General features: G+C 50.1%; 11 protein-coding genes and 1 non-coding gene; 7 read left to right on the top strand and 5 right to left on the bottom strand.

Moving 5' to 3' along the window:
* Positions 1 to 12: 12 nt before the first annotated feature.
* Positions 13 to 2,497, top strand: CNAG_02349 (hypothetical protein). XM_012194705.1 has 4 exons: positions 13 to 294; positions 354 to 375; positions 423 to 723; positions 781 to 2,497. Exons 1-4 carry the CDS (start codon positions 100 to 102, stop codon positions 2,339 to 2,341), a joined length of 2,079 nt encoding a protein of 692 aa, XP_012050095.1. The 5' UTR covers positions 13 to 99; the 3' UTR covers positions 2,342 to 2,497.
* Positions 2,376 to 3,565, bottom strand: CNAG_02350 (hypothetical protein). XM_012194361.1 has 2 exons: positions 2,993 to 3,565; positions 2,376 to 2,929 (listed from the first exon to the last, which is right to left on the bottom strand). The coding sequence occupies exons 1-2, from the start codon at positions 3,407 to 3,409 to the stop codon at positions 2,474 to 2,476; spliced, it is 873 nt and encodes a 290-aa protein (XP_012049751.1). The 5' UTR covers positions 3,410 to 3,565; the 3' UTR covers positions 2,376 to 2,473.
* A 1,074-nt stretch (positions 3,566 to 4,639) lies between these two features.
* CNAG_02351 (hypothetical protein) lies at positions 4,640 to 7,978 on the top strand. XM_012194706.1 has 8 exons: positions 4,640 to 5,274; positions 5,378 to 5,438; positions 5,598 to 6,175; positions 6,230 to 6,778; positions 6,854 to 7,095; positions 7,161 to 7,288; positions 7,361 to 7,451; positions 7,542 to 7,978. The coding sequence occupies exons 1-8, from the start codon at positions 5,055 to 5,057 to the stop codon at positions 7,575 to 7,577; spliced, it is 1,905 nt and encodes a 634-aa protein (XP_012050096.1). The 5' UTR covers positions 4,640 to 5,054; the 3' UTR covers positions 7,578 to 7,978.
* Positions 7,979 to 8,108: 130 nt separating this feature from the next.
* Positions 8,109 to 13,182, top strand: CNAG_07634 (hypothetical protein). XM_012194854.1 has 6 exons: positions 8,109 to 9,334; positions 9,404 to 10,180; positions 10,264 to 11,108; positions 11,194 to 11,867; positions 11,940 to 12,579; positions 12,660 to 13,182. The coding sequence occupies exons 1-6, from the start codon at positions 8,314 to 8,316 to the stop codon at positions 13,077 to 13,079; spliced, it is 4,377 nt and encodes a 1,458-aa protein (XP_012050244.1). The 5' UTR covers positions 8,109 to 8,313; the 3' UTR covers positions 13,080 to 13,182.
* On the bottom strand, positions 13,073 to 17,246 carry CNAG_02353. 2 transcript variants are annotated; one of them, XM_012194707.1, is made up of 17 exons: positions 16,938 to 17,246; positions 16,668 to 16,873; positions 16,226 to 16,615; positions 15,927 to 16,149; positions 15,739 to 15,852; positions 15,485 to 15,669; positions 15,149 to 15,416; positions 14,998 to 15,063; positions 14,786 to 14,921; positions 14,553 to 14,703; positions 14,250 to 14,489; positions 14,058 to 14,181; positions 13,843 to 13,988; positions 13,719 to 13,780; positions 13,430 to 13,654; positions 13,309 to 13,371; positions 13,073 to 13,246 (listed from the first exon to the last, which is right to left on the bottom strand). In XM_012194707.1, exons 2-17 carry the CDS (start codon positions 16,760 to 16,762, stop codon positions 13,218 to 13,220), a joined length of 2,517 nt encoding a protein of 838 aa, XP_012050097.1. In that variant the 5' UTR covers positions 16,763 to 16,873; positions 16,938 to 17,246; the 3' UTR covers positions 13,073 to 13,217. The 2 variants fall into 2 exon arrangements, with proteins under 2 accessions (XP_012050097.1, XP_012049750.1); XM_012194360.1 differs by having other exon boundaries at positions 16,668 to 17,246.
* On the top strand, positions 16,244 to 16,865 carry CNAG_12556. The gene is made up of 2 exons (XR_001045829.1): positions 16,244 to 16,594; positions 16,673 to 16,865. It is a non-coding gene; the product is annotated as a hypothetical RNA (non-coding RNA).
* A 140-nt stretch (positions 17,247 to 17,386) lies between the features above and the next one.
* Positions 17,387 to 19,005, top strand: CNAG_02354 (large subunit ribosomal protein L2). XM_012194708.1 has 4 exons: positions 17,387 to 17,629; positions 17,690 to 18,561; positions 18,623 to 18,835; positions 18,902 to 19,005. The coding sequence occupies exons 1-4, from the start codon at positions 17,417 to 17,419 to the stop codon at positions 18,948 to 18,950; spliced, it is 1,347 nt and encodes a 448-aa protein (XP_012050098.1). The 5' UTR covers positions 17,387 to 17,416; the 3' UTR covers positions 18,951 to 19,005.
* Positions 18,966 to 21,034, bottom strand: CNAG_02355 (solute carrier family 35 (UDP-xylose/UDP-N-acetylglucosamine transporter), member B4). XM_012194359.1 has 9 exons: positions 20,852 to 21,034; positions 20,749 to 20,795; positions 20,515 to 20,685; positions 20,439 to 20,464; positions 20,348 to 20,384; positions 20,229 to 20,293; positions 19,900 to 20,166; positions 19,442 to 19,841; positions 18,966 to 19,368 (listed from the first exon to the last, which is right to left on the bottom strand). Exons 1-9 carry the CDS (start codon positions 20,944 to 20,946, stop codon positions 19,076 to 19,078), a joined length of 1,401 nt encoding a protein of 466 aa, XP_012049749.1. The 5' UTR covers positions 20,947 to 21,034; the 3' UTR covers positions 18,966 to 19,075.
* Positions 21,035 to 21,099: 65 nt separating this feature from the next.
* Positions 21,100 to 22,333, top strand: CNAG_02356 (phosphatidylinositol glycan, class F). XM_012194709.1 has 3 exons: positions 21,100 to 21,667; positions 21,718 to 21,861; positions 21,924 to 22,333. Exons 1-3 carry the CDS (start codon positions 21,234 to 21,236, stop codon positions 22,207 to 22,209), a joined length of 864 nt encoding a protein of 287 aa, XP_012050099.1. The 5' UTR covers positions 21,100 to 21,233; the 3' UTR covers positions 22,210 to 22,333.
* CNAG_02357 (STE/STE7/MKK protein kinase) lies at positions 22,300 to 25,012 on the bottom strand. XM_012194358.1 has 5 exons: positions 24,543 to 25,012; positions 23,550 to 24,484; positions 23,082 to 23,498; positions 22,796 to 23,031; positions 22,300 to 22,741 (listed from the first exon to the last, which is right to left on the bottom strand). The coding sequence occupies exons 1-5, from the start codon at positions 24,685 to 24,687 to the stop codon at positions 22,609 to 22,611; spliced, it is 1,866 nt and encodes a 621-aa protein (XP_012049748.1). The 5' UTR covers positions 24,688 to 25,012; the 3' UTR covers positions 22,300 to 22,608.
* On the top strand, positions 24,706 to 26,601 carry CNAG_02358 (MRP family ATP-binding protein). XM_012194357.1 has 8 exons: positions 24,706 to 25,175; positions 25,226 to 25,367; positions 25,450 to 25,590; positions 25,649 to 25,711; positions 25,763 to 25,963; positions 26,024 to 26,109; positions 26,162 to 26,285; positions 26,334 to 26,601. Exons 1-8 carry the CDS (start codon positions 25,074 to 25,076, stop codon positions 26,507 to 26,509), a joined length of 1,035 nt encoding a protein of 344 aa, XP_012049747.1. The 5' UTR covers positions 24,706 to 25,073; the 3' UTR covers positions 26,510 to 26,601.
* CNAG_02359 (small subunit ribosomal protein S25e) lies at positions 25,743 to 27,280 on the bottom strand. XM_012194710.1 has 4 exons: positions 27,222 to 27,280; positions 27,072 to 27,111; positions 26,863 to 26,937; positions 25,743 to 26,808 (listed from the first exon to the last, which is right to left on the bottom strand). The coding sequence occupies exons 1-4, from the start codon at positions 27,244 to 27,246 to the stop codon at positions 26,625 to 26,627; spliced, it is 324 nt and encodes a 107-aa protein (XP_012050100.1). The 5' UTR covers positions 27,247 to 27,280; the 3' UTR covers positions 25,743 to 26,624.
* Between the last annotated feature and the right edge of the window lie 203 nt (positions 27,281 to 27,483).

The raw sequence follows: 27,483 nt of genomic DNA, 5'->3' as shown, positions 1-27,483 counted from the left end.
TTGCATGTACAACCCATCTTGGTAATCCTCATATTCAAATTGTCTCTGCTTGTAAGCACCGTTCAAGATTATAGGGCGTTTATCTCTACGTTCTACAATATGCCCAAGCGGCAACGCCTTCCTTCAAGCACTGGCTCTCCGGCAAAACGGTCAGCAGCTGCTCGCCACTCGATAGCAGACCTCTTTCCATTTCAGGAGATATTCCTAAGAATACTATCGTTTTTGTCTGCAAATGAGCTTGCTAAGGTACAAGGAGTCTGCAGATACTGGCAAATAATGAGTTTGGATCCTCAAGTGAGTAGATCGAAAAGTTGACGAGCCCAAGATGCTGATACTTAGTGCTTCTGCTGTAGTTGTGGAAGAGGTTATATCTCGGTACGCGTACCGTTCCCGATGCACGTATTCGAACTAATACTTTTTAGCCAAATATCCCCATCCACACCAGTCAAGATTGATACAGACACCAGAGTCACCACAGGCCACACCAGTGACCGTAGCCGGTTCTTTGCGACCGATTGCGCGCCTTCCATCAAGGGCATTCCCTCCTCCATCTCCGTCTAGAACATCTAGTACTTCTACTTCTTTACCAGGCACTCCTGGAAAACCAGAAGAAGTACAAATTGGAAATAGAGCAGAAGCATTCAGAAGCCTGGAGATGATTGGGCAGTACGTAAGAAATGATGGAGTAGACTGGAAAATGATGCTGCGGTTGGGGACGAACTGGTAAGTTCGTGACGCTATTCTAGAAACATATGTACTGACCTTGGCCTTACTTTTCAGGTCAAATGGTAATGTTCTATCCCAAGCTACCATGCCCCTACCTCCTTCGCCATCCCCTTCTATGCACCCATCTGAGGGTTTACCATTGTTCAATGCCCCATCTCTCCTACCACAACCCAGCACTCAGCATCTCGCCCTGTTTCCTTCCTTTATATTCACTGCTTCTCCCGACTCTCCATTGGTTTACTGCTACCCCTCCTCAGCCTCTCACATCAACAGTCCCATCGGTATTATTCCTCCTCCGCCAGGCTGGAGTTCGCCGTCGAGACCAGATAACGTCACAGCAATATGTGCTGATCAAGCGGTGGCATTCCCTGAAGAAGGGGATGGGGAAAGGAACCTGCCTGCAAGGATGGCCGTTTTCTATCAATCTGGAGGATTTGTTGTCCTCACAGTACGCCTGTCTTCAGCTTTATCAAACAGAGGTGTCACATGGGTGCGTGACGCAATCAGCCCAGGACAATGCCGGCCGCCTTCCATTCGTCGCCGAATGTACGCCCAGGATAGGGGTGATCCCATTGTTTATGCTTCAATGTACAGTCGATTGCTGGTAGTATGCTCAAAGGCGTTTCATTTGAGCGTGTTTGATCTACAATCTGGGCAGTTGCCTAGACGTATAACTACAATGCGGTCCGACGTATCCTTCCATCCTGCAACTTTGACCCTTTTGCCATCTTTCCCGGAAGGCAAAGATAGCGACGGTCAATTTGTGGCTGACCATGGTACGAGTCAGTCGTTTCAGGCGGCTCTCACCTACTCCACGCCCGTCTATCCTTCATCTTGGACGATTGCCGTTCAGGAATTTACCATTTCACTCCCGCCTGTTTCATCATTATCCACACCTAGCGTGTCCAGAGGACCAACTTACCATGTCTCTCCCAAGTCTACGGCTGGCGAACCCATCTGGCCGAGGAAAATACGGCCAGCAGTGGGAGTTAAGGGTGGTGCGGCAAAGAGTGTTGGAACGGATGGGCGGTGGTGCGTATTGGCAGGGGAAGGCAATAAGGTCGAGGTATTTTCGCTTCCGTCCTCTTCACCCAACTCCAGTGATTGCGATGACGGTATCATCAAGCACTCCCAAACGCTCGTAACACATTCTTCAGTTATTGCATCCGTAGCGCTGGCCTCTGGGAGGTGTGTTTCTGGCTGTAAAGACGGAAAAGTCTTGGTATGGGAGTTGGATGATGAGGAGGAGCAAATGGAGAATAGTGATGATGATGGTGGTGGAGAGAGGAATAAAATGGGAAAAACTGTGGGATATGTTGAAGTTAGGGAGGGAGGACGGCGGAGCACTTGGAAAGGTGCATCTGGTCCTTACTATTCGCAGAGCGATGAGGTTGATAAAGAAGAGGGAGCCGGCCGCGAGGGTTTGCCACATCCTCAGTCCATCTCATCAGCCGCCCGTACACTCTTTCTTCCTCAACCGCCCAGGACGCAAAATCAGGTTGAAGAGAGAGACGGAAGAAAGGAGATTCGTTGCCTTGCGTTCGATGAGGAGAAGATTGTGGGAGTTGTTAGAGGTACAAAAGAGGAGGCTATCAAGGTTTGGAACTTTGGATAGATGTTAGATGTTTTCGCTTTATTTTGTACAATCCGCTATACATGTTGTTTGTTGGAAACCCTCCCTGTGTCCGAAGAACTGCATTTGTATAATTTTAAGCTTCCTGTAATCATTACATACATTATCATACAATCAAGCATTATTAATAACTTCGCCAGTCTCAATATCTTCTAGCCTCTCCTTGAACGCCTCAATGCTGCCCTCCATTGTTTTCTCGAGCTCTTCTACTTCTTTTTCAAGCTGCTCGACCTGTTGTTGAAGCCTTTTTTCTTCCATTTCTTCCCAAGAATCCCAATCACCCGCTGCAACAATTTCCTTGACAGTCTCCGGTCCAAACACTTCATTGATGACCTCGTGTCTTTTCCTGAATCTTGCCATGGCAAGTTCACGAGGGTCAAGCTCATCCAAGGGATCGGCCCACGGCTCTATTGGTTCAGCCGCTTGTCCTGGTACGGACGCGACAGGCACTGCTGATGGAGCAGAAGGCGGGGCAGTAAGTGCAGATTTGAGATACTGTTCGTTTGATATGGGTGGTTGGAATGCGCCTGGCTGGCGCGCAATCGCTTGCTGCGCTGGTGTTGGTTTGGCCTTGATCCAATTTCATCAGTTTCCCCAATCCCAAATGCAGTACAGAGCGAAGCTGATACTCACTCGAGCCCTCTTCTTAGCTGCTTCATGCAATGCAGCGTCCCTCATAGCTTTTTCTCTCAACATGGTTTCTCTGGCAGCGGCTTCCATAGCTTGCTTTTCCCTCATCTCCGGACTGATGCCCATATAACCGGGGGGCTGTCCCTGTGGAGGCATTCCTCCTTGAGGAGGCATCATGTTGGGGGCGCCCATTTGGCCCATCTGCGCAAGCCGTTGTTGCTGTTGAAGATATCCCTGTCTAGCAATCATGGCCAGGTCCGGATTGTTTACCATGGGCATCTGGCCAGCAGATGGTGGAAGGGGGGTCGCGCCATAGTTGTAGGTGTTTGAGTTGCCCGAGTTCGGGATGAATTGGCCTTGGGACTGCTGCGCGCGGAATAGGTCTGAGTAGAATTTTGTTTGGGGATTGGAGGGGTTCATGTCTGGTTAGGGATGGGATGTTAGATAAAGTGGGAAAAGGTGGGCAACATGCAACAACAATCCACAATTACTATCTGTGCGTATTGTAGTGGCTTCAACCGCAAGTACTATAATTGTATTATGTAATCAATAATGATTGGGCCTACTTTTTCCAAAGACTCCGACACTCTCGTCCATTTTTGATCTCTCCACGGCTTCTCTGATTGCTTTGCGCAGATATAAACTAGCATATCAAAAACAGATATTCAGCGCCACCATCTAGTGCTCTTGGTTATTTGTCGATGAAGAGCTCTTCGGGTCATCTGCGATACCGCAAGTTTCTGCACTGACACCAAACAGTCTGATGTTACGGCGGTAACATTACGGACGCTGAGGTCATTATCAAGTTACGATCGGCGGTTAGTAGTAGCACCATGGAGGGTGTGGAAAAGTCATTTTATTTATTTATTTATTTATCGATACCTGGAGTAAAGGGAATAGTCGAGTTTAGCGAGACGATTGCTCATTTTCCTCAGCGAGCACAACGGCATGAAATCGACCTTACCTGTCTGGGAAGACAGCAAGTAGCATAATATGGCAGTAAGCAGCAACATCCAGAGACCCGTGACGCCGCACCTTTCGGTATATACGACAGGCCAGTTCATAATGATATTCTATTGCACCCTCATGAGACGGCGGTTTACGCTCTTCTTCGGACGCCATCTCGCCGAGGTGCTGAAAATGGTTTCGATTTGCCCAACATTGCTCTCAGTTCTAGTGAAGGAGCAAGCTGAGATACACGCTTAGGAATTTGGTACAGAAAGTGACTTGGGACTGGATGCAATAGACATGGGAACGAGGTGCTGAGCGATGATGGACGTGTACGGACCATAGACTGGACATTTCATATCGTTTTTCGTATATCATATGTTGCCTTGCTACGTACTGGACGTTAGTATATTGGATATTGCACTTCATGGGCAGGCGGCGAGGGGGAGGAAGCATACAAAATGGCCACCAGCATCGCAAAAAGATGGCCGTTGCTGGCAGATGCAGCGCCAAAAATGAGTCGATGTGCCTGGACGAGCAGCAAAGTAGCTCTAGCCCTGCACTAGACGGGCCAGGAACAAAATGCGACGCGTTTTTCTTCCCTCAAACCGGTACCTGAAATGCGCCTTTGGTGGTTGGTGGATTGTCCTTTTTCTCGCCTTTGAGTTTTGAGGATGACGCCAGCGCTGGGCCAGGGCTGCTGTGGGCTGCTAGCAAAAGGATATCGGAGTCGGCGTTCCATACATTCCCGGGCAGGAAAATCAGCAAGTCGCGCACAGCGGAGGCAAGGGCGCGCTGGTGGCGGCGGCTATGACGATGCCCCTCCTTTACTACATAGCTGCTAGTGTTCCTACACACGCGAACCACGCCCTCTTGCAGAGTCTAAATATATCCTTCTCTCATTCTTTCACATTCACCCGCGCGTACTAAATCTCTCTCCATCTCCAAACCCACACCCTCCCCCCACCCCGCCACCCCGATCCGTCTTCAAATCTCAGCAGGCTGAGATTGTATTCCTGCTTACGACCACTTGCGCAAATCCACTACGCAACGTTTTCAACGACCCCAGCTCCACCGGATTTTACTGCAAAAACAAATTGCTACTGTCTAAACCATCATGTACTGCACGCTGGCAACACTTTCTCTCCTTGCCCTTGCCGAAGCGGCTGGTCCGCACAACAGGCGTCTCGACGATCGCCGAAGACATTATGCTCGCATGGCGCTCTCTGGCGAATACAAAACACCCCCTATGCCCCACAATCTCCACGTAGAGGTCCCAACCAAACGTGATGGGTGCACTCATGGTGACTGGAATTGTGTTGGCCTGCAACTTCAAAGTGAGTGGGAGGTGATCTGGGAGTTTTCATTTGTTTGGCAGCAGGATGCTCGGTGTGGAACGATGTGAATCAAGGGATATATGATCTGACGCGTTCATTTTAGGGTGCAACTGGGGCGATTGGATCGTTCTCCAGAACTGCACAGGCGAGAATATCATTTGCTCGTAAGTCATTTTTGTTCCTTTGCACTGGGCTGGTTGTGTCATCTTGCTCCCTCGAGTCTTCAAATTTCACATCCGTCTGGCCGACAAACTTGGATCCAAAGCGCCAAAGCCCATCCTTTTTTGGTTCTCAATTTCCTGACACTTTTGGCTTTCCCGTAGGACACAACAAGATGCCGTTGGATGTGTATGGACCTGGTCTGTTGATGATTCGACCACATCCCAAGGCGCTCAAGATATTCCTTTAGCCACCACTTCACTGGTATTTGATGCGAGCAGCGCCGTCAGTGCGTCTTATGCCTCGGCAACAGCATCACATGGCCTTGATGGTCATGAGCCGGCTGGAACGGCTTCTTCCTATTATGCCGCTGCTACGACGTCTACGACTGCTTCCGACATGGATAACGAAGCTTGTGATGATGAAGACGATGACGATGACGAGGTTTGTGAGGACGAGGACGAGGACGGAGACGGAGACGCTTCTTCTAGTACCTTTAACGCCGCCACCATCACGTCTTCTGCCACTTTGCCAACATCTAATGCGCAAGAAACTGAGACATCGCAGATTGGCGACGGGCTCTGGGCCGGGCACAAGAGCGAGTCTGCGTCAAGTGGCAACGACTGGGAAGGGACTGCGGCGTCAAATGGCAACGTCTGGGAAGGAACTGCCAGCAGCGACCACAAAAGTCGAACCAAGCAATGGGGCTCGTGGAAAACCACTTTTGCTTCAGCTGAATCTGGTGAGTGCTGAAATGTTGTTGTATACAAAACTGCACTTATGCCCAACTCTTAAGCGACTACCAACCCTTGGGACAATACGGCCTCTGCCACCAAGCAGTATTGGGGAGACGCTAGTGCCACGGGCTCTGCATCTCAAGGCAAGGATCATACATCTGTTCAAACCGGTGCCAATACCTCTGTTTCCTACCCTGCCGCCACTGCCAGTTTTACTAATACTACTACTACCGCCGGGTCATCATCCAATTCAGCGTCTACCACCATTGGCGGATGGTCAGCTCCTCACCATGTCATTTATGCCGACAGGTGGCTTAGCGCCATGCCCGACGTCTCTGAACTCGACTCTTTCAACCGCTTCATTTTGGCTTTCTGGGAATCTAGCGGTGGAGCTGTCGACGACGTTCAAGCATGGTCGAGCTGGGACGAAGATTATCGAAGGCAGATTATCGAGGCGTATCATGATGCCGGTATCGCTATTATGATTGCTGCCTTTGGGTCTACAGACCAGCCGACGACGGGCGGTGCGGATGCCAAGGAGGTGGCCCAGAGGCTCGCGAGTTTTGTCATGGAGTACAATCTGGATGGCGTTGATATCGATTACGAGGGTAGGTCGTAGTAGCGAACCCGCCTCCCCCCCCCGCCCCCCCCCGCGCAGCATGCTGATGGGATATGGGATCTAGACATGTCGGCTATGAACAGTGCTCGAGCGGTCTCTTGGATCGTCGAGCTCCAGGTAGAGCTTCGAAATCTCCTTCCCTCGCCGTACATCATCTCCCATGCGCCTGTTGCCCCCTGGTTCACTTCAGCCAATGATTACTCTGACGGTTCTTATGTCGCCATACACCAGCAGGTTGGAGATACGATTGATTTTTACAGTGTGCAATTCTACAACCAGGGCGCAGATCAGTATGTGTCGTGTGAAGTGAGTGATGCGTCTTGTGGAGGGGTTTGTGGAGGGTTTGTGCTGAAATTCTTTATTTGGGTCAGGCTCTGCTTACCGATTCTGGGAGCGAATGGCCGTCAACTTCTGTATTCGAAATCAATGCTTATGCCGGCGTGCCCCTCGACAAGATTGTCATTGGCAAGCCGCTTGAGCCTAGCTCTGCTTCTAATGGGTACGTCTTCTTTTTTTTGTTGATGTGCCAAGAAAGCCACATGTTCGTCTTTCAAGCTAACGAGGACCACAGTTATATGAGTGCTTCAGATCTTCATCAATGTGTCAGTGAGGCCAAAGAAAAGGGGTGGAACGCAGGTGTCATGTTTTGGGAATGGAGTGAGGTGAGTGCCTCGTCTTCTCGGATACGCGCCTTGTTATCCTCAATTAAAGATGAAGATGACTGATGGGGTGGGTTACTCGTTTGTTTGTAGGCGGCGCCTTCTGTGATGTCGACAGTCTGTGGATGAACATGGTGATTCTAGGTTTTCAAGTTTTCCGATATCTCCTGTGCAGGACACGGATCAATTATTGCGACGAATGACAAATTGACGACCCACACCACGACTTGTTCCCCAGTGTTGTATACCTATCTATCACGACTTGGACTATAGGTGTAATTTACATTTACGTCACTCTCTTTTTATATATATATCCTTTTTTTTTTACCGAGGTTGATTCGTGTTTATCATATATACACCTACATCTTTTATCTATAGTCAGTTACCAAGTCTGACTGCGTTTTTTTATAGCTATAGTGGTCGCGAAATAGTCATGTATCATCCGCCTGGGCGAGATGAGCATGGATCTCGGGGGAGAGATCCGACGTGCGTGATGGACCAGATCGCATGCATTGGGTTTGTAAGCTCTGCTGGGTACTGGGTGGGCTTGATGTGCAAGGTTTGTGCTGCGGATGGAGGTAAAAGTTGTACACAGGTGACTGACCCTGAAATAAAGTATGGAATATGACGAGATCCATGTCCAAGTTTCGTTGTTGCGCTGCGGCACTGGATTTTAACATTGGAAGACTATCCATCATACTTTCGACACCAAACGTTCTCTGCCACCATCCTCCTCGCCCGTTCTTCCCGCCCCGTCACCGCCGCCATCGCCATACCCGCCCCGGCCCCCCGCGCAGACAGGACACACCTCGACCCACATGCAGCGCCAGCGACGCCGCCCCCGCCCGCGCCGAGACCGCCCCCCATGGCACCGCTAGCGAGCAGCCCCCCCGCCAAATCCACAGTCCGCTTCCAGCCGCAGCCCGTCCTCCCCCACCGACCCCTCCACCCGTCTTCCCTCCACACCTCTATCCTCCCGCCTCCGCCTCCGCCTCCCCCCCGCCCCGCGCCCCAACCGTCTCCCCCCTCCGCACTGACCTCCCCCTCCCTCGGCTCGTTCAACTCGGGCACGACAGATTCCGCAGAGCCGGCGCCGGCCAAGAACCGGCGGCCGTCGTTTCCCCGCGCACAGTCCTCGCAGGACAGGCGGGTGTGGGCGGAGACCCTGCCGGGGAGGGGGTCCATGCTCGCACACGGCACACGGCCGTCCAGGGTCATCGGCGGGTTCGAGACCTCCAGCGAGGGCGAGTCCGCGGCAGGCGGCGGCCCCTCCAGCAGCAGCGGCACCGGCATGGCCACCCCAGGCGCAAAAGACGCCTCGCACAGCGACTCCACCTGGCGGCCTGACCCATCCAAGAGAGCTCAGCTGCCATCGTCCGAGACGGCAGAAGTGTCCAGGACGCCGGGGACTGTGCCAAAGGGGCGGCTCGACAAGAGACCCAAACGAAAGGCCTCTATAGACACTTCTGACCGTCCTCCGTCCAGAACGTCAAAAGGTAGATCCCCTTCATTGAGATCACACCTCTCTGCGCGTTCGGATGGAGGGCATGCTGTTCAGAACGGTAATGGTTTGGCCGCCCGCGGCCGTACAGCTTCATCTCGCTCGCAGCATGATCCCGCCGCCCGACCGAAACGCCAAGGCTCCATGTCGCCCGCTAATTCCAAACCTGTAGACTGGATCAAACATGGCGGTGAGAGGACAAGCAGTTCCGAAGGGAGATGGAAGGACAAGGGGAAAGGAAGAGACACGACTACAGAAAAGGTTGTTGATGATGATGATGATGACAGGGAACGAAAGCAACAGCTGGGCACAGCGGACACCCTTGCCGAGAGTCTGGGTTTGAATGGATCCGGTCTCAATATCAAGGGTGTATCTTTGAATACCGGTTAGTCGCTTTTATGAAATATCCTGCCGTTCGCATCTGACCCCCTCCATTTTCCTGTCTCGCAAACAGATCAAATACACAGTCTTCTCAGTGACTCTGACCTTGCATCGGCAATACGTCTGATGAACGATAACAATAACGCCATATCCCCTCGAGTACCCTTCTCCAGCTCTGTTGCCGACCCGTACAACCATAGTACTGCCTCAACTGCCGACCCCCCATCCCACGTGTCCCCATACCTTGTCTCCGCCCCTCCTCCTTTGACCAACGATTCGCCTAATCCCCACGGTCGCGAGAGAGCCGTCTCTGCCGCTAGCAGTATCGTCCCGGCTACGCCAGCCACCACCTGGTCACCGCATTTCAGATCGACATTCCAAGTCCCTGACGGGCATGGGCATGGTCTTGGTGCCCAAAGGCAGAGGTCAGTGTCTAGGGCCAGCATGTCTGCCGAATTACCTGGCGGCCATATCCCCTTTACACATCACCTGCCGGCCGTGCCGCAAGTGAATGAGGAAGATTCTGATGAGGGGAGCATGCAAGCGGCTCCAGGTACCTTGGAGACTGCCCGACCGGTACAGGAGCAGAGTTTATCGCGAGACGAGGAGGGGAAGAAGAAGAAGAAGAAGAAGAAGATGGATCGGAAAAGTGGCTTGAGTGGCCTGTTTCACTTTGGCAGGCGAGGGAGCAACGACTCGAATGATCGCAGCCCAAGACTTAAAGAAAAAGAGCACCCCTGGAGAGCAGATAGGTATTCGGAAGAACATGCCAGAGATCGGGAAGCGCGCGAGAGAGAAGAGGAAATGCGAAGGATAGAATGGGAGAAACGACAAGAAGAAATCATGCAAGGTGAGTAGGCCGCACGCCGGCAACTTTCGTCGGTCGTTTTCTGACTTACACTTTTCCTTTTTTTTTTTTTTTTTCGCCTGCAGATCGAAGGTATCGAGCTCTCACTCAAGTCGCAGCTCATCCAAATGCCGAACGTCTAGCCTATCGAACAGGTGCGCATCTCCGTGCATACTACCAGCACGTCTATGACTGTATCGAAAACCCCCCGCGTCTGAATTTCCCCAAGATGCTTCGTTGGTTGACAGAGACGGACAAGCAAAATGCGCTTCGAGCTCAATACTATGCCTCTCGTCACCAAAATGATGCCAATCACACTCACGAACACGAACAGGCCAACAACAACGCTAGGAGCGCTGGTTCCTCATCGCGAGTCAACCTCAGCAGTTCGCAGAGATCCGTCGGGAGTGGTCGCACCCATTCCATCTCTTCAAATCGACGATCGCACGACGTATCGCCTCAAAAACGGGTCCCAGACCTCGTCATCCCCCGTCGTGGCTGGAGATATACAGTTGATGATATCCAAGCCTTTCGTGACTCTGGCGGTGTGGTCAACTACTTTGTGCCTCCTAGACAAGTACGTCCCTTTAATGACGATGCGGATGAAAACGAAGAAGAAAAATCCGTATCCCCTCAGACTATTGCGAATCGCGTCGAGCACGGTCTAAATAAAACCTATGGCCACCAGAGAGCTACAACCCCGCAAAGCCAATCAAAGGACATTGATCGTCATCGGGATGATAACAGCTCAGCAGCCGGTAGCAGCAAAAAGGGCCACCTCTATGAATTTTCATCACGGACCGCGAATAATACGGCGTCCAATGTATCCTTGGCCGACATGGATCAAAGTATGCGTGAGGCGAATTTGTCGAGGTCGACATCGTTTGATACTGGTGGAGATAAATCAGTCTCGGGAAGACGGGACCATCGGGTAAGGTTTAATTCCCCCCTTTTTTTGTTCAACGGTTCTTGCGGGCATGTTTTTTTACTAATTTTTTTTTTTTTTTTCGGAACAGATATCCCATCGCAGTCATCAAAGTCTCAGTGCCGTCGGCCATTCATCTCTTGGTCATGCACTCAAGCAACCTTTTGAAAAGCTCAGCAGCGTTACCAAAAAACAGCGTACCATGCCCCACTTTCATCCATATAGCGACCGTGGTGACCGCGGCGATCGTGGTGACCGAGAGAATAGCCATATCAATGATTTCGCTCCCTCTCCCGACCACCCTGGTGTTGCCTTGTCAGGATCATCATCCCTTTCCCCACAGCGCGCTGGACTCGTGAGCAGAGATTCAACGGGATCTGCGACAAACAAGAGCAGCGTGGGCCAGGCTCGTAACAACGCTAGTAGTAACCGGCTAAAGGAACCGTCATTTTTCAAGCGACATGGTCTTGCTGGGCACGAGCCAGTGACGGATGAGGAAGGCGGTCGGCTCAAGTTGTTCATTAAAGGTACTCGTAAGACTGGGCTTGATGACCACAAGAAACGGCTAGGCAAGAATTGTACCGAAAATTTGGCCGAGTGTAGAGAGGAGTTGAAGGAGGCGGAAAGAATATACGCGAGGGAACAGCAGTTTAAGAATAATCAGCTGCAGGCAGAGGAGGAAAAGGCAAAGGTCACAAAGACAGAGGAGGCCGCACTGATAAAGATTTTGGATTTGGAGAAGGATATTTATCAGGAACGGGCACAGTAAGTTTTCAGTATCTAATTCGATATACAAGCTAAAAAAAAAAAAAATTAAAAAATCCCTTTTTGAAAAAGACATTTGATCACTGCAAAAGATCGCCTGGCTGTTGTCAGCTCCAACATTTACATCATCGATGAAGCTATCCGCCAGTACCTTACCCAGATCGATTTTGCTCGGGATGAAGCGAAAATCAGTATGGACCTGGAAGCCGATTGGTCATTGGTCGAACCGCTCAATACAAAATACAACAGGCGCCGTTCAGCAGAATCTGACGAGCTTCGGGATACTGTGCCCCCTCTTCATTCTTTTGGCAGTGGAGATAGCAACTCTGACGGCGGTCGATCGCAACCACGTCCTATTGTTCGTCGAAATCGTTCTCGAACCAGTAGCTCTCGCTCTCGCTCTGGCTCTGTATCTGTTTCGGTGCCTAAGCGTACGCTCTCCTTGCAGAATTCGATTGGGTTGAACCATATAGACCCCTTGCAAGCCCGCCATCACCCCCGTCGAACATACCTTGCACCCGATGGTCTAACCAGAGTAGATCCAGTCAGGCACGCCGAACTTATGATCGCGTTTGGTAAAAAGCGGGAAGAGGAAGTGGGCAAGGAGAAGGAGGATATGGCCAGAGAAATGGAGAAGATGATTGGACAGATTGAAGCGATGATCAGGCAAAAGGAAGAGGTTAGGCACTGGGTGGCGGATGTTCTTGAAAGAGTAGGTTGACTTTTTTTTTTTTGCTCCTGATACACAACCGGGATCAGCAAGGGTTTAATCATGCTGATATTTTCATACAGGCTGGAAACGCCAAGACACAGCTTGAAAGGCTCCGGATCCAGGAAGATTCATTCTTGGATTTTGTCCACTTTGCTGAACAACGTGATCGACTGGTGGACAGTATTACAAAAGGATTGGGCTTCACCATACGTGTCGCCTGGTACGTTTTTCAGTGGGTCAAGGTCCCGTGCAAGATTATCAAAATGTTTTTCCACCCGATATGGGTTATCGCCACCCTCATCTTCTCGGCCTTTAGCTTGCCGTGGACGGCTTTGAAACTGGTGACAGGGCGTGACACTTCGAATACGATTGATGCTTCAGAGGATCCCGCAATCGGTCGTCAACGAAGGCGGAGGGGAATATCGATAATGTGGTTGACGGGAAGTGCTCTATCATGTGTGATTGCAGTGTTTTTTTGGTACTACGGTACAGACGGTTGAGCAAAGTCGGTTGTCTAGCATATCTGATTTCGTGCGGTATAGAATCTGGAATTTGTAACTGTTTTTGGTATCTAATGTCACGAACTTGTAACGGTTGCAAAGACGCCTGCAAATAATTCCCTAAACACCCTATATTTCCTACTCCATCACCTTTACAGCTTTCCAGACTGCATGCCGTTTATCAGTGGATATCTAGTAGAGATTAAGACCCTGAAACAAAAAAACTCACAGCTGGCGTACATGTTTACGCGGTCTATGGCCTCTTGATTCTCGCGAATATCTATTGGTTGTACTACTTGCTTTTAGCAAAACAGACAGTTCTTGAGAGGTGGACGAGACACATCACTCACCCTTGAGACCAGCAGCTTCGAATCTCTGTCTATACCAAGGCCTCTTGGCCGCACTTCGCCAAACTGCTATACCTCCCACCTTCAACACCCTTTTCATTTCAAGTATTTCAAAATCCAACTCCGCACGAAGATGTTCGAGTGCTTTCTCTGGAGTCGCTTGAAGCGTATCTAGCGCAGTTGAATCTCCTTGGGGAAGTGGGGTGCTAGGTAGAATAGGATCGAACCCTACGAACAGGTGTTATTTGAACCGCGCGGTGAGGAGGGTGACCGTGCCAAACAGTTAACTCACAGTCCATAGAATCCATGACGATGATTTTGGTGAGCGACTCATCAGGAAGACCCCTCAAGACGCTGACATTATCTGTTCAATACATGCAGTGCTTGGCGAATTATAACCTGCGACAAAAACTCACTTGAGAATAGTATCCGTGTGCAGCTTGAACGCATCTGTACTTTTGCTGTTTTTGAGAGCTTGGAACCCTTCAGGTTTGAGAAAAGCGGGACATGAAGTTCTAGTGTACCTCCCATTCAAACAAAGGAGGAAGAAATAATTGTCATCCTATCGATTTATTTTATGTCAGATAATTCAGTGTTTACGTACTTTTACGGTAGTATCAGTCCCACTGACCTTGAGAGTAGAAAGCGTTGGAATGGGATCCAAAGTCGCCTTGACGTAATCTTCCACGCTCCCATCCTCTAAGAAGCAATTCATCTGATTTTGTGGAACGCCCAAAGCATGCCAGTTGAAGAGTCTAAAATTTTTTGTTTCGAGTTACAAAGTTATACTCTTGCGTGGAAATGAAGAAACCACACCACTTACGGATTACCAAGAAACAGTTTGACCATCACCTTGTTCAAGAAAACGGGCCTAATCTTCTTTTGCCAAATCCTTTCCTGTTCAGCCGTAGAGCTCGCCTGACACAAGCGCTTGACATCGCCTCTAACACCGGCGATAAAGAATGCAATCTGGGCGAGACGGAGAGCCCAGCCACTGTAGCCTCGAAAGTAGAAATTGCGTGAGAACTGAGACGCATGGGTTTTCCAATAAGCGTAGGCGTGTCTTTGTAAAATCCCATCATGTTAGAGAAAAGTGCTTTCTTTTGGAAGGGGGTGGGGGACTTACGAAGACAAGAAGGGAGATAGTTTGGTAGTCAAAAGTTTGTCGAACCCTGGATGGCGGCCTTCACCAAAAATGAGCCAAAAATCATTGTATTCCAATGCCTGAATAGCTGCAAGTTTGAGTTCTAAAATGTGACCTTGACATGGGTTCATATCTATCATCATAAAAGAACTTTTTCGTCAGGATTTTTGATGATATGAGGGGGGCAGGCTGATAAGAATTTAATAAACACTGACCGACGGCGTGAATCCTTGCAGGTTTGGCCGCCAAGGCATAGTGGAGCACATTGTCTCCTGCAGAGGTGATGGCAAGGATGTGGTCATCTTTGTTGATATTCAATTTCTTGACGTCAATCGCCGGATCCTCCCAAGTCTATTGATAGATAACACAGACAAGTTAGCTCGGGTGGGGAGATGGTATTTGTATCTATCACCCCGATTTAACTGACCCATCCGTATATGTGAGTCCTAAATTGCTCGTGGATTTTTTCCTCAAGGTAAGGTACCCTCCATGCCTGTATCTCCATCAGTTTTCTCCATCCAATAGGATCAAACAAACAAAAAAAAAGGAAAAAAAAAAGAAAAAGAAAAGGTACCGACCTTTCTCAGATGGTAATGAAACGGGCTTAGAGGAGCCCCGACTTCAAAGATTGTTTGAGTCGCCTGTGTCGCACTCGGTCCTAGAACCAGTTCTGGCATTTCTAGCATGGGCGAGGGAGAGCCAGAGATGGATGGAGAGTTGGTAAAAGGCGAGGTAGGGGTGAGGAGGCCGAGATCGCTTTGGCCGAGACGATTACCGGCTTCCAAAGTAAACGATTTGGCAGACGCAGAGGCATCCCGTTGTCGCGAGCAACCCAAAAAGACATAACTAATTTTGATTGTCAACCATCATTTTTTTTTCCCCTCGGGCCAAAGCTTTCACAGGACAGGACATACTAGGGGATTTGTATGAACCACGTGTTCAAAAAGTTGTTTCGCGCATTGTAAGTCTTGATGGTGCCCATTTTGTATTCCAGGTACTCCCGTCGAGACCCGTGAAGATGAACACCATCAAGGTCGAACCAGCACTCCCAAAACCATTTCGAAAACCAAGATACACGTTTGCTCGCTGTACCGATGGCCTATGGTAAAGAAAAGTTATGAGCCGACCATCTGATAGACAAAAAAAAAAGGAGGGGAGGGGGGCTTACGCGTTCCTTGTTACCTAGTTCTCGTGAAGTGTAAAAGTCGACAACAGCCATCAATCCCCTTTGAGTATCAAGAACTTGATCACATCTATCGAGGACCTGGTAAAAGGGAGGTATCTGTGGGTTGAGGGGGTGGGGAACAGTTAGCTCATCGAGAGAAAAAAAAAAGTCCAAATGTCTGGACAACTTGCCATGGAGAGCGAATAGCTCATGGTTATCGCAGTCAAACTTCCCCGCGGATCCACTGCCCCGCTCTCCCACTCTGGCAAGACGAATCTACTAGCATCTTGGCATAAAACGTGGACATTCTTCCATCCCCTTGCCTTGATTCTGGCCCTGGCTACTTCCAGGAGGGGTTCACATAGATCGATGATGTATATCGCATCAAAGTAGGTCAGCGGAAGGTACTCATCCCTATGGCAAGTTTTTTTTTTTAGTCCAGTTTTTTTAAAACTTTTTTTAACTTTGTAGGAAACGCAAAATGACCTACATCTTTTCAATGTTCCAGCCCGTCCCACCTCCCAAATCCACCCATATCTTTGGTTTTGTTGGCGCATTAACGGGAAGCCTCACAACAGGCTGAGCTTTGAGATGGGCAGCCAACAGCTGAAGCATGGTCTCTCTGCCCTTGAGGAGGTGCGAGCGTGTCGTGTCATACAAATCGGCTTGCCCGGCGTAAAAGGCCTCGAGGTGGTCTTTCTGTTCTCCATTGCCATGATGTAAAAAGGGCTTGAGGAAGCAATTGTATATGAACCTGAGCGGAATGTGCAAAGCTGGCCACAGGCCAAGGGTAAGGGCAATAGAAGAGAAAAAGACGAGAGCATAGCCCAAGGAAGAGCGGGAAAGAGGGATGAATGTGGTGAGCAGAGATTTGAGTGGTCTGATAGCTATATTAGCTGATCTGGTATTTCGGAATGTTGCGAGGGACTCACTGTAGATAGAAGATCACCGCTCCGGCAGAAAGAATGAGAAGCATATGCGGCAAGGCGATAGGCCCAGGATGAGCCGTGGTGAGAACGATAGTCATGACGCCAGTCTAGAAGATGAGGATGATCTATACGTCGGGATAGTGCTTTAATACAAGAAGAGACAGTTCAACGGTAGGATCAGGGACAGACATGCATTTTGACTCGCCAGTCTATAAGTACGGGATGTGGCTCGATGAACGGGTGTAAGGATTAATAATGCTAGCTCAGACCTACCGGATGCGGACTTCCATTGGCAGCACGCAAATGTGCCGGGGAACTAGCGGCAGGCGTAGTAGCAGGATGCATTGCGGCTGATAAAAGGGTGCCATGAACGTGCTTGTGAATGGTCGAACGTGGCTGGCTGTTGCGACGATGCTGCATTGTCGAGTTTTGCCTGTGTTTTGATTACACCGTGCATTATGCAGGGCGCTGGGGCTTGGAATTGGGAGCATGCCTTCCTCTTGGGGAGTAATAGGACAAGGCCTAGCGAATGTCTCGCGTCGTTTCTGAAAACAGATACAAACAAGAACAAACAGATTAATAATTAACAGCAGGAGGATTGGAAGAATAAATAAATAATAGGGATGCGGTGACTGCCGCCTGCCACATGGCCTGCACGTGAGTTTTCGTGTGGAAAGTGGAAAGTGGAAAGTCTGGGTGCAAGTGTTTCTTCAGTCTTTATCCTCATCCCCCCGCCCTCCCCCCTCCCCGCCATGCCCGCCCTGCACCGCCCCGCCCTCTCCGCGGCCCGTGCGCTCGCCCGCCGCCGAGTCCCGGCCGCACGCCTGGCGCCCCGGCTGTACTCGACCGAGACACCAAAGGCAGACGAAAAACAACAGATGATGTTCGGAGGTCCCCCTTCCACGAAAAAGGACGAGGGCGCAGTCCTGAAGAGGTACACCGGTCCGGGCTTCCCCTTCATCCCTGTAAGTCCCCCATTCCCCCCTCCCCCCCCCCGCTCCCCTGCTAAACACCGATGACCACAGTCCTTGCGGCACGTCGTCTTCCCCTACCACCCCCACCTCCACAAAGGCGGCCCCGTCAAGGAACTCACCGTCCCTCTCCGTCGTAAAGGCGGCCGCAGCGACGCCACCGGCCAGATCGTCACCCGTCACCGTGGTGGTGGACACAAGCGGCGGATCCGTATCGTCGACTTCCATCGTCGCGCTTCTGGCGAGCACGATGTCATCCGGATCGAGTATGACCCTGGGCGATCTGCCCACATCGCCCTCATCAAGAAGCGGGGTTCGACTTCTACCTTGAGCGCTGAGCAGGCAGAGGAGAGCTTGGCCGAAGGTGGTTACGACAACGAAGCCGTCAAGGGCGGCTGGAGCTATATCATTGCTCCTTTAGGATTGAGAGCTGGCGATGTCGTGGTCTCTTACCGAAGCGGCATACCGGAAAAGTTGATCCAAGAGTGTGACATGACTTCCTCAATGTACGGCTCTACGCTTCCCAGCGGCGAGACCGACGCCATCTCTCCTCCTCGTAGATCTCGAGCCACCGACACCCCAGAAATGCGCCGTGCTCTCGGTATGCTCCGTACCGTCACGCTCAAGCCCGGAAATGTCCTCCCTCTCTATCTCATCCCTCCTGGTATGCAAGTGCACAACATTTCGCTTACCGTTGACGGCAGGATGCAACTCTGTCGATCAGCAGGTACTTTTGGCCAGGTCGTCTCTCACCAAGGCAGCGACGGCCGATCTATCGGTGGTTCCGATGTTCTTACAATGGGCGGCGGTTTCGATGAGGAGGGAAACAGGGTGCCCAAGAAGGGTTTCGTGTTGATCAAGTTGCAGAGTGGTGAAGTGAGAAAGTTGGATCCTGGATGTGTCGCCACCATCGGTGTGGTTAGCAAGTAAGCCTTTCTTCTACACATCTTTGAAAAACCCAATTGACAACTTTTTTTCTTACTGCAGCAAAGAGCACCAGTTCCGACAACTCGGTAAGGCCGGTCGAAATCGCTGGCTCGGTCGTCGACCTCACGTCCGTGGTGCGGCCATGAACTCTGTCGACCACGCCCACGGTGGTGGTCGAGGTAAGAGTAAGGGTAACAAGCACCCCAGGAGTATCTATGGTACATTGCAGCACGTCAGAACGAGGAGGCCCAAGGACAAGGACGGAAACAAGGCGTACGTGTTATTCCATGTTTGGTCTTGACACAGTGAATCGGGATGCTAATTTCTTTCGTATTGCAGTGTTGTTACCGAGCGACCAAGAGGAAAGCAAACAGCGGCCAAGCACTAGACCATTCTTTTTTTTCTTCTTTTCGGATGCATTGCTACCTTTTGCTGGACACGTGAACTTTTGCTTTTACAAACAACGGAGCGACGGAAGGTTATCATGACTCTATATATGTCTACAAACAATAATCATCGGTTTTTCATTGCACCTTTTTCCATGACGGATCCTTCCATAGGGCTTTGGCGATACCTCAGACCCGCTGATACCAAAGAATCGGACTGCAGATTTGAACCATTCCCTGCTTTGGTAATGTCAGCATCCTCCCATTGACTCTTGCCATCGCCATCGTCTTCTTTCTGCTCAACAATGATAGGCCGAGGTCGTGAAGAGGTTTTGATCTTTGGTGTTGGCTTATCTTTATCTGAAGGGGATGGTCCTAGACCTTTGGGACCAGGGGCGACGGAGTAGAGGATGGTGCCCACTAGTAACAGTAAGCTTTTTTTTTTTTGTGTGCCTCCAGCAATAAGAGGGCAAAAAAAAAACCAAGCACTTACATAACACCATCCCGCCACCAACGACCAAGCTCCATGTCATGCCACTCCCATAATACCAAACACTGATAGCCAGACTGACTGCCTTTCTCACCGTCAACACCAAATTCACCGTCACCGAATTCACCCTCGTTGTCAACCTGTTCACACCCCTAACACAGAGCCCTTGAGTTATGAGGTTGAGGGCGAGGGCAAACATGGCGGAAGGAATGAGAAGCTCATGCCAGTCAAAGTATTTGGTGGACGAGAAAGAGGTTGGGGTTTCAGTGAAGAGGGCAGGGAAAAGGGAAGCTGAAGGTCGAGGAATGGATAGTAAAGTGAGAGATGGAGAGGAAGTATAGGCGTTGTATGTTTGGATAAGGTCAGAATAGAAGGGTGTAAAGAGAGGGAGTGAGAGAAAGTGCTACAGGGATCGATCAGCGACGTAAATTGCGAAATGCATATGACGGAAAAAAACCCACGCCATAGAACAAGGCTTCTTTCCACTGCTTCCCATACATACGATAAGTATGCTCCTGATATAGCCCCAGGAGTGCAGATAGAAAAAGAGCAGCAGCAAGGATAGCTATACCTGCCAGATAATCCCGCTCATGGGCCATCCAAGAAGTTGGTTGGACGACTGATTCAGTCGTAGTTGATGATACAGTGTCACTTGATCGGGATGGTTGTCGATGGGGGGCGGAAAGCGTAGCGATGACGATGCCGATGGTGATGAGCAACCCAGCAAGCTAATAGACAGAACAGGGGGTTAAAAATGAATGGCCTGGCGATGATATGGTTGCTTTCTCACCATTTGGGCTATTGAATATCTCCGCTTCCCGATCACTCTCCCAACAATCATCGATACGCAAAGACCTATGAATGGTAGTCAGTTCGGCTAACACCCTCTATCACAACGCATGTACTGACCACCACTCCGAAAAATAATATGAATGGTTACAGGAATCTATGGAGCACCTTGAGTAATCATTAAGGGATATCGTCTTATACCGCTACTCACCTTTAAGCCGAACGCGTAATTGTTCACTGCACGAAATGAGCTGGCAAACGAGCAACACACACACAGGCACACATACTCAAGCTGACGGCAAAGAATAGGATCACCTGTATTACCCAACGCTTCAAAGGTACATTTCGTGTCTTGAGCTTGGGATAAAGTATTCCTGACCTGCTTCGGGCCAGCTCGACTTGCGATGAAAGGTTTTGTACAGCGACAAAAACAAACTGGGAGAATGTAAGGAACGTGCCTACAGCCTCTCACTCAGTACTGGTCGGATCTCCCCCACGGAATTGAAGCGTATTATATTTACCAGACTTGGGATGGTCCTTGAGGACTCCCTCCAATGCCCATACATTGCTATTGTGAGTAATGAGCTACTGTTCATAACCGAAAGGCGTTTCAAATACGCTTACGAGCAGCAGCCACCAAAGACGAGGGAGAGGATCATGAACCATTCGCCTGCGGTGGTCTGGAGGAATGAGGATATGAGGCCTGGGTCTTTCATCATGGCTAGCAGTTGAGCTACCTCTGTAAGCGTCAGGATATCCTCTCTGGAATTAGTGTTGCTGCTATGGACTGTATTGTCTGGATATATATACCATGAAAGGAGCCGTCACTACTCGTACAGGCCGGATTGACGTAATACCAAACGTAAACAAGGCGTGGACATCGCCGCTTCGCCTTCCCCGTTCCTCGCTCTGTTCCTTAAATTAACGTAGACGTTTATATTTATATATTTGACCGAGAACTGTCGACAAAACTCTCATCTCATCTGTGTAATCTCCGCTCCCCGCCATGGCCCCCGCCCTCCCCCTCCCGGAATACTTCACCCTCCTCATATACCTCACCATCCTCCTCATCGCAGCATTCATATCCCTCCCACACTCCACATCGTACTTTCTCTCCGCCCCTCTCGCCCAATCATCCTCAGCAGACAGACCAGAACACCCATTCCTCACTCCCATAACCTCAAGGCCACTCATCACCATGGCCTGGGATGTTATCGGGGTGGGAATGATCATGTTCTGGTGGGGAGGAAAGATGAAGGGCTGGTGGGAGGGTAAGTCGGCTGCCAAGAAAGAAGAGGTCGTCGGTGAAAGCGATATGGAGGAAAGGACAAGCAGGACCACAAAGATGTTTACGAGGTTCAAAGAAGCCGGGATGGCTACTGCAGGCATGGCTGGCATGTACTACCTGTTCCTCTCCCTCATGGGAGCGCCACTTAACAGGTAAGTCTCCTCTGTCAAGGAACCCTTTGTTTGTTGCTGACTTGCTTCAGCCATTTCCCTCACTCTCTTCTTTTGGCTTTCCATCTGTCCGTACTCACAGTGTGGACGCCGGTGTACTCTTTAGGTATCCCTTCAATGTATGATCAAGGAATCAATGCCCGGTTCCGTATGACCCGTCTCTTCTGCCAGTTCCAGTAAGCACACCTTCTCCCAGACGACCCCCGTAATTGGCCTCATCCTCTTCTTTTCTTCCCAGGCCCGAGAATCCCATAGAACGTGCGCTCGTCTACCCTGTTATCGGCACCTTTGTTGGTGCGTGGATTGGCGCCATTCCTGTAGCACTTGATTGGGACCGTCCATGGCAAAGCTACCCATTGACTGTGGCGTTTGCTTCGATTCTTGGCTTCATCGTCGGTGGTTTCGCTTCCTGGACACACTCTATCGTGGAAGATATGTACGAAGAAGTCAATGCTGGTGGGGATGTAAAGACGAATGAGAAAACGGGGAAGAAGAAGAACAAGAAGAAGAGCATTGCAGCGTAATGCATATAGGTACATTTCTGAAGAGACAAAATCATTTCTTCCCAGCACCAGTGCTGTATGTCGACCCACACAACTGCAACGTTTCCCAAACGAGGACAGAACATATGCTATGCATTTGAGACGATTTTAATGATATATACAAGGACATATATAAATAAGAACTAATGGACATTCGTTGCGACATGACTTTGGGTATAGTACTTGTATCGTATCGTAAAGAGACTTGGGATATGCGTGTATGCGAAGCACAGAAGACTGGAAAATGCGAGATCCGCATGAGGCAAATATGAAGCTAGCCGTCATACAGATCTGCTATAGGCCAATAAAAACAAACACCCATCAAGGGCGTGGGGACAATGTTGGATAGGCATATGATGCCCGATCTTTTTTTTTTTTCATCTATGATAGAGGCCAGTCGCAAAGTGCTGCAACCCATTTGGCCATGTTAACCTTCTTAGCTTCATTGGCGACAATGAAGGGATGCTGCAGTAGTTGCCAAGGGTAGGGTCTATTTGTTCCTGATCTTATCAAGCTGGATAAATTTCTTTTAGCATCGTATCTTGCTCCTCGATAAAGATAAACTTGCCATTGTCCCATGAAATCTTTGATAGGCTCGCTCCACATTCTCCCCACACTTAAATCATCGATCATTACCGGTACGGGTGCCGTCACAATGTATGATAATAACTCTATAGGTGCAACTGATTGATTTTCGCCCTCGGGAGGAAATGGAAATCGGAGATGGGCGATCTCGTGCAAGGTCATGCCGAGAGACCAGACATCGGCCTTGATTGAATAAGGCTTGTTTTGTATTCTTTCAGGCTAATTGCGACATCAGCTATTTGGTCTAATGTACTGAAGGGGTTACTTACGGCCATGTAAAAGCTTGTCCCAGTAAAAGTCCCCGCCAAAGACTCTACCAGCTCTCCACTGACTCCAAAGTCGCAAAGTTTGACGGCTCCCTGTCGAGTGATAAGGATATTGGAGGGTTTGATGTCTCGATGAACGATCCGCCGTTGGTGGAGATAATCAAGACCTTTCAACACCGAAGAAGCAACTCTACCTAGGACATGTTCGGAACACCTCATATTCTTCTTCTTCATCTTACCCAGAAGACTATCTAAACTGCCGGCTTCGCAATACTCCATGAGAATTCCTATTGACGAATCATGGTCGGCCAAGAAAGATCCATAATGTTCCACAATGAACGGCGAAGCGCAGGAATTAAGAATCTCTAGTTCACGAAGGAGCTGCTTGTGCACCATTGGGTTCGATGTCCGAGTGATAACCTGCAGTCAGTGGTTAATAATAGTCATGACAGAATCTAATGGCTATCCTACCTTCTTGGCCATAATGCGACCTGTGGCTCGGTCCTGTACCATATCCACCGAGCCACCTGTCCCTTCACCGAGCCTCTTCATCATCACTAGTCCTTCAGGATCAAATACTGGTGATCCCGTCTGCTCGCTCACCTCTTCTGCTGCTCGCGGTAGATCCAGACTTTGCCTAGCTGATCCTCCGCATAGACTAGCAGACGGCGATTCACGCGCTGAAGCTGAGTTATATAATGATGCCGAATCTGATCTATCACGCCCTGCTGTAGTCCGGCTACTATCGCTCATCAAACTGCCCGCTCGGCTCCTCGCCCCGCCCCTGTCGGACTCAGTTTCAAACCGGTTTCGAGACAGTGCTTGTCTAATATCCTCCGTCATGGCGCTGATCGCATCTCCCCCAGGTCCAATCAGACCGTTACCCACACACCCGTAACCATATGACGATTCTCCTTCATCATAGTCCCTCCCGCGAGCTTGTAATGTGGGATTCGCATCCTCAGAAGACGTAAGTGAGAGGGAAGACAGACTTAGATTCAAGCCTCCTCCAGCAGGATGTCCAGGCGTCGGTGTCTTCAGTTCAGAGGACAATGCGTCGGTATCATCCGGCAGTTCAAGAGGATAATCGTGTTCTGTAGAAAAGCCTGGTCCAACGGAGCTGGCCCCTGGAATAGAAAGTTTCAAGCTTGGTGTGCTTCTTTCCCCATATCCTCTAGCAGACTGAGCGTTCAAAAGTGCTGGTCTATTGGGAGGTGCTAGGGCCGCTGAAGAAGGGGCAGAGCTTGACGACGCAGGAATAGTCGGGGTAAGCGGGGCCAGAGATAGTTTAGGGCGGGATGAAGATGAGGGGGATGGGGAAGGGCGCATTGGACGGAGCGCAAGAGATGGGAGAGAGGCGGGCTGATGCCATCCTCCCTGGCCTGCTTGGTCAACATGCATACCTGCTGGATCCCATTGACGTCAGTTGATATGTCCATAAGTTTGACAATATTGTGCACTTACGGACGTTGCCTGGAGGTATACTGAGCTTTGGCACACCACTCGCCCCGGCTGGCCTGGTCGGCCCACCGCCTTCAGGTCGACTGCTAGGGTTAGGTCTGGCGCCTCCGGGCTTTTTGCCTTTAGATGGCGCAAGGGTATTATCCATGTTTTCCTGGCGGCGTACTATCGTTCCATGGGATGTGGAGGGAGGTTTTATGGGGTCGAGTTACGTGTATGCAGGAGGCGAGCTGTGGGTAGGCGAATTTGTGGATTCGTGGAAGGGCGATGCGGAGGTGTGTGTGTGGCGAGGGGACCGTGAGGCCGTGTATGTGACTTTGCAGTGAATGAGTGGCGGGGGCGGGTAGTGTGCACGCAGGAAGGGATGGTGTGGAGAGGGTGTCTGATGGGGAGCAGGGGGTTTTTGATGGTGAGGGACTAGCGGCGGTCGAGAGGTGATTGGGAAATGACGCACAAGGCTGAGGATTATTTTTGTTAGTACCGAGTGGGATTTTGCTCGAGTGGCTTTTGTATACATCTCCCCACTCCACCATAATGCAGCGTCCTCTCCTCCCTCTCGCCTCTCTCCGCCCGCTCCTCCACCCACAGAGAACTCTGCATGTCTCTGCCCGGGTGCGCTCCCATGAAAACCCGCTCGTACGTCCAACGAGCCCTCTCCAGCAGCCACTGACAACCACCGTCCATAGGGTATCCCGAAACGCAACCCGAACCCGCCGCCTACCATCCCCAGAAGAGGAGCACCTCCCCAGAAATCTAAAATAAGAGGCGTCAAGCAAATCGTCGTCGTTGCAAGTGGTAAAGGGGGAGTGGGCAAAAGTACTGTAGCTGGTGAGTCCCTCTTCCTGTCCCATAGACCATGAATGCCCTCGTCAAATGTAATCAATTCATCATTGACAATCATCCCACAAAGCCAATCTCGCTCTCTCTTTGCTCAACGCTTCTCCATTCGACCGCGCACCAAAAGTCGGACTCCTTGATCTAGACATATTTGGGCCATCAGTGCCGAAATTGATGGGTTTGGAGAATGCCGGCGATCCAAGACTTAGTGACGGTATGCATTTGCTCGCTATAACAAAGATACGAGGAAGGCTGATAAGAACTGATTGAAGAAAACAAACTATTGCCATTACAAAATCATGGAGTCAAAACTATGTCTATAGGCTATCTTCTCCGTAAGTCGCTTCGCAACTTACGTCGATCCCCTCCAGCTCATGGAATGCTAGCTCCCAACCCCGAAAACGACTCTCCCGTCGTCTGGCGAGGTATGATGGTGATGAAGGCTGTCCAGCAATTACTTTTTGACGTTGACTGGACATCTCCCAGTGTGACTGGAAGCAATGAAGATTTAGACGTGCTGGTAATCGATATGCCACCCGGAACGGGCGATGTGCAGTTGAGTCTCGGACAGTTGGTTGCTGTCGATGGTAAGTAAATATCGAAAAAGGTGTACTTCAATTACACAAGTACTGAAAAAGAGTACAAAGGCGCTGTCATCGTTTCCACACCTCAAGACGTCGCTCTAATTGATGCTAGAAAAGGTGTCGGCATGTTCAATAAGGTCTCCATACCGGTATGTTCTTCGACTGGGCAGGGATTACAGAAGAAGCTCAACAGACGCATAGATAATCGGCTTATTACTCAACATGTCACATTTCACCTGCACATCATGTACAACACCTCATGAGCTGTTCGGCAGCTCGGCCAAATTCGAAAAAGCGGCAAAGGATTTGAACTTGGAAGTCCTAGGTGAGTTGGCCCAAACACTGACATCTCGCACGATTTTAATGGACATAGGCAAACTTCCACTGGTGACATCGGTGAGCGATGGCGGTGATGCAGGCAGGCCAATTATGGTTCAAGCCGGAAAGGAGGGAGAAGAAGTGCGACAAACCATGAGAGAAGTCGGCAGCAAGGTCTGGGAGTGGTTAGCCAGACATAAACTAAATAGTAACATTGGAAGCAGGGGTTGAATGAGATTATTTTTAATATCGTTTCCGAAGATCGAGAGATGTTGCCAAATTGCAGATCGCACAAGCACACATGAAGCCATTGAATCAATCCATCTCCCTATCATACATCTACTCCTTAAGCAGCAGTCGCCCTGGTGTAGATGAGCTGAGCGTGGTGGTGGACAACTCGCTTGATAAGACCCTCCTTCTCAAGGAAAGCGATGGCACGTCGGGCGAGGGAACCGTTGATCTTCATTCGGTCGATGAGGACGGATTGAGAAATAAGCTTGTAGGTGGGGACCTCCTTGAGGATTCGGTCGCTGGACAATTGTCAGTCCCGCCAAAGTTTGGTAGCTTTCTCAAAATCTACTTACTAGACGGCCTTGTCAACGACAACGGCGTTGTTGGCCTTGTCCTTCACCTTGCCCTTGCTCCACTTCTTCTTCTTACTGTTAACCAACACAAGTCAGTTCCATTTCTTTCTCTGCCATTTTCCCATATCCAACATAATCCTTCTCCGTGTCCGCTTGAAGCACTGGGGATGATATATGTTGGAGGGGGGTGAATGTGATGATGAACTTACCCGGCCTTGGAACCGGCCATAGCGGCGGCGGCCTTTTGGGCTGTGAAAATATGTCAGCGTACGTTCTTTGCCAGCTATTCCTCCTTTTGACTCGTTCCACAATGCTCCTCCTTACTCCTCCGGTCCATGTGAAAAGTATCCTCAACTCACCCTTGGTCTTAACTTGGGGAGGCATTTTTGGGCTTGACGGTTAAAGAACAGAATTCGAAGTTCTCTTTCAATCCGTTAAAGCGTTGCCGCTCGGAGTTTCGAGGGATTTAAGCAAAAGTCCGCAAGTGGCACCAAAATATTTTTTCACAACGATTATGTAATAATGATGGTGTGGCGGACTGCTTAGTTGTCGGTCGGACATTTCTGTCGACTCCGTGTGCGTATTATCTTCTCCTGTTCGCAATGCTCTTTCTCGCCATGG

Source organism: Cryptococcus neoformans, chromosome 6 (genome assembly GCF_000149245.1).
Source record: "Cryptococcus neoformans var. grubii H99 chromosome 6, complete sequence".
NCBI classification, from domain to species: Eukaryota; Fungi; Basidiomycota; class Tremellomycetes; order Tremellales; family Cryptococcaceae; genus Cryptococcus; species Cryptococcus neoformans.
The sequence above is the reverse complement of the archived record's forward strand: the minus strand, read 5'-3'. Positions and strand labels throughout refer to the sequence as shown.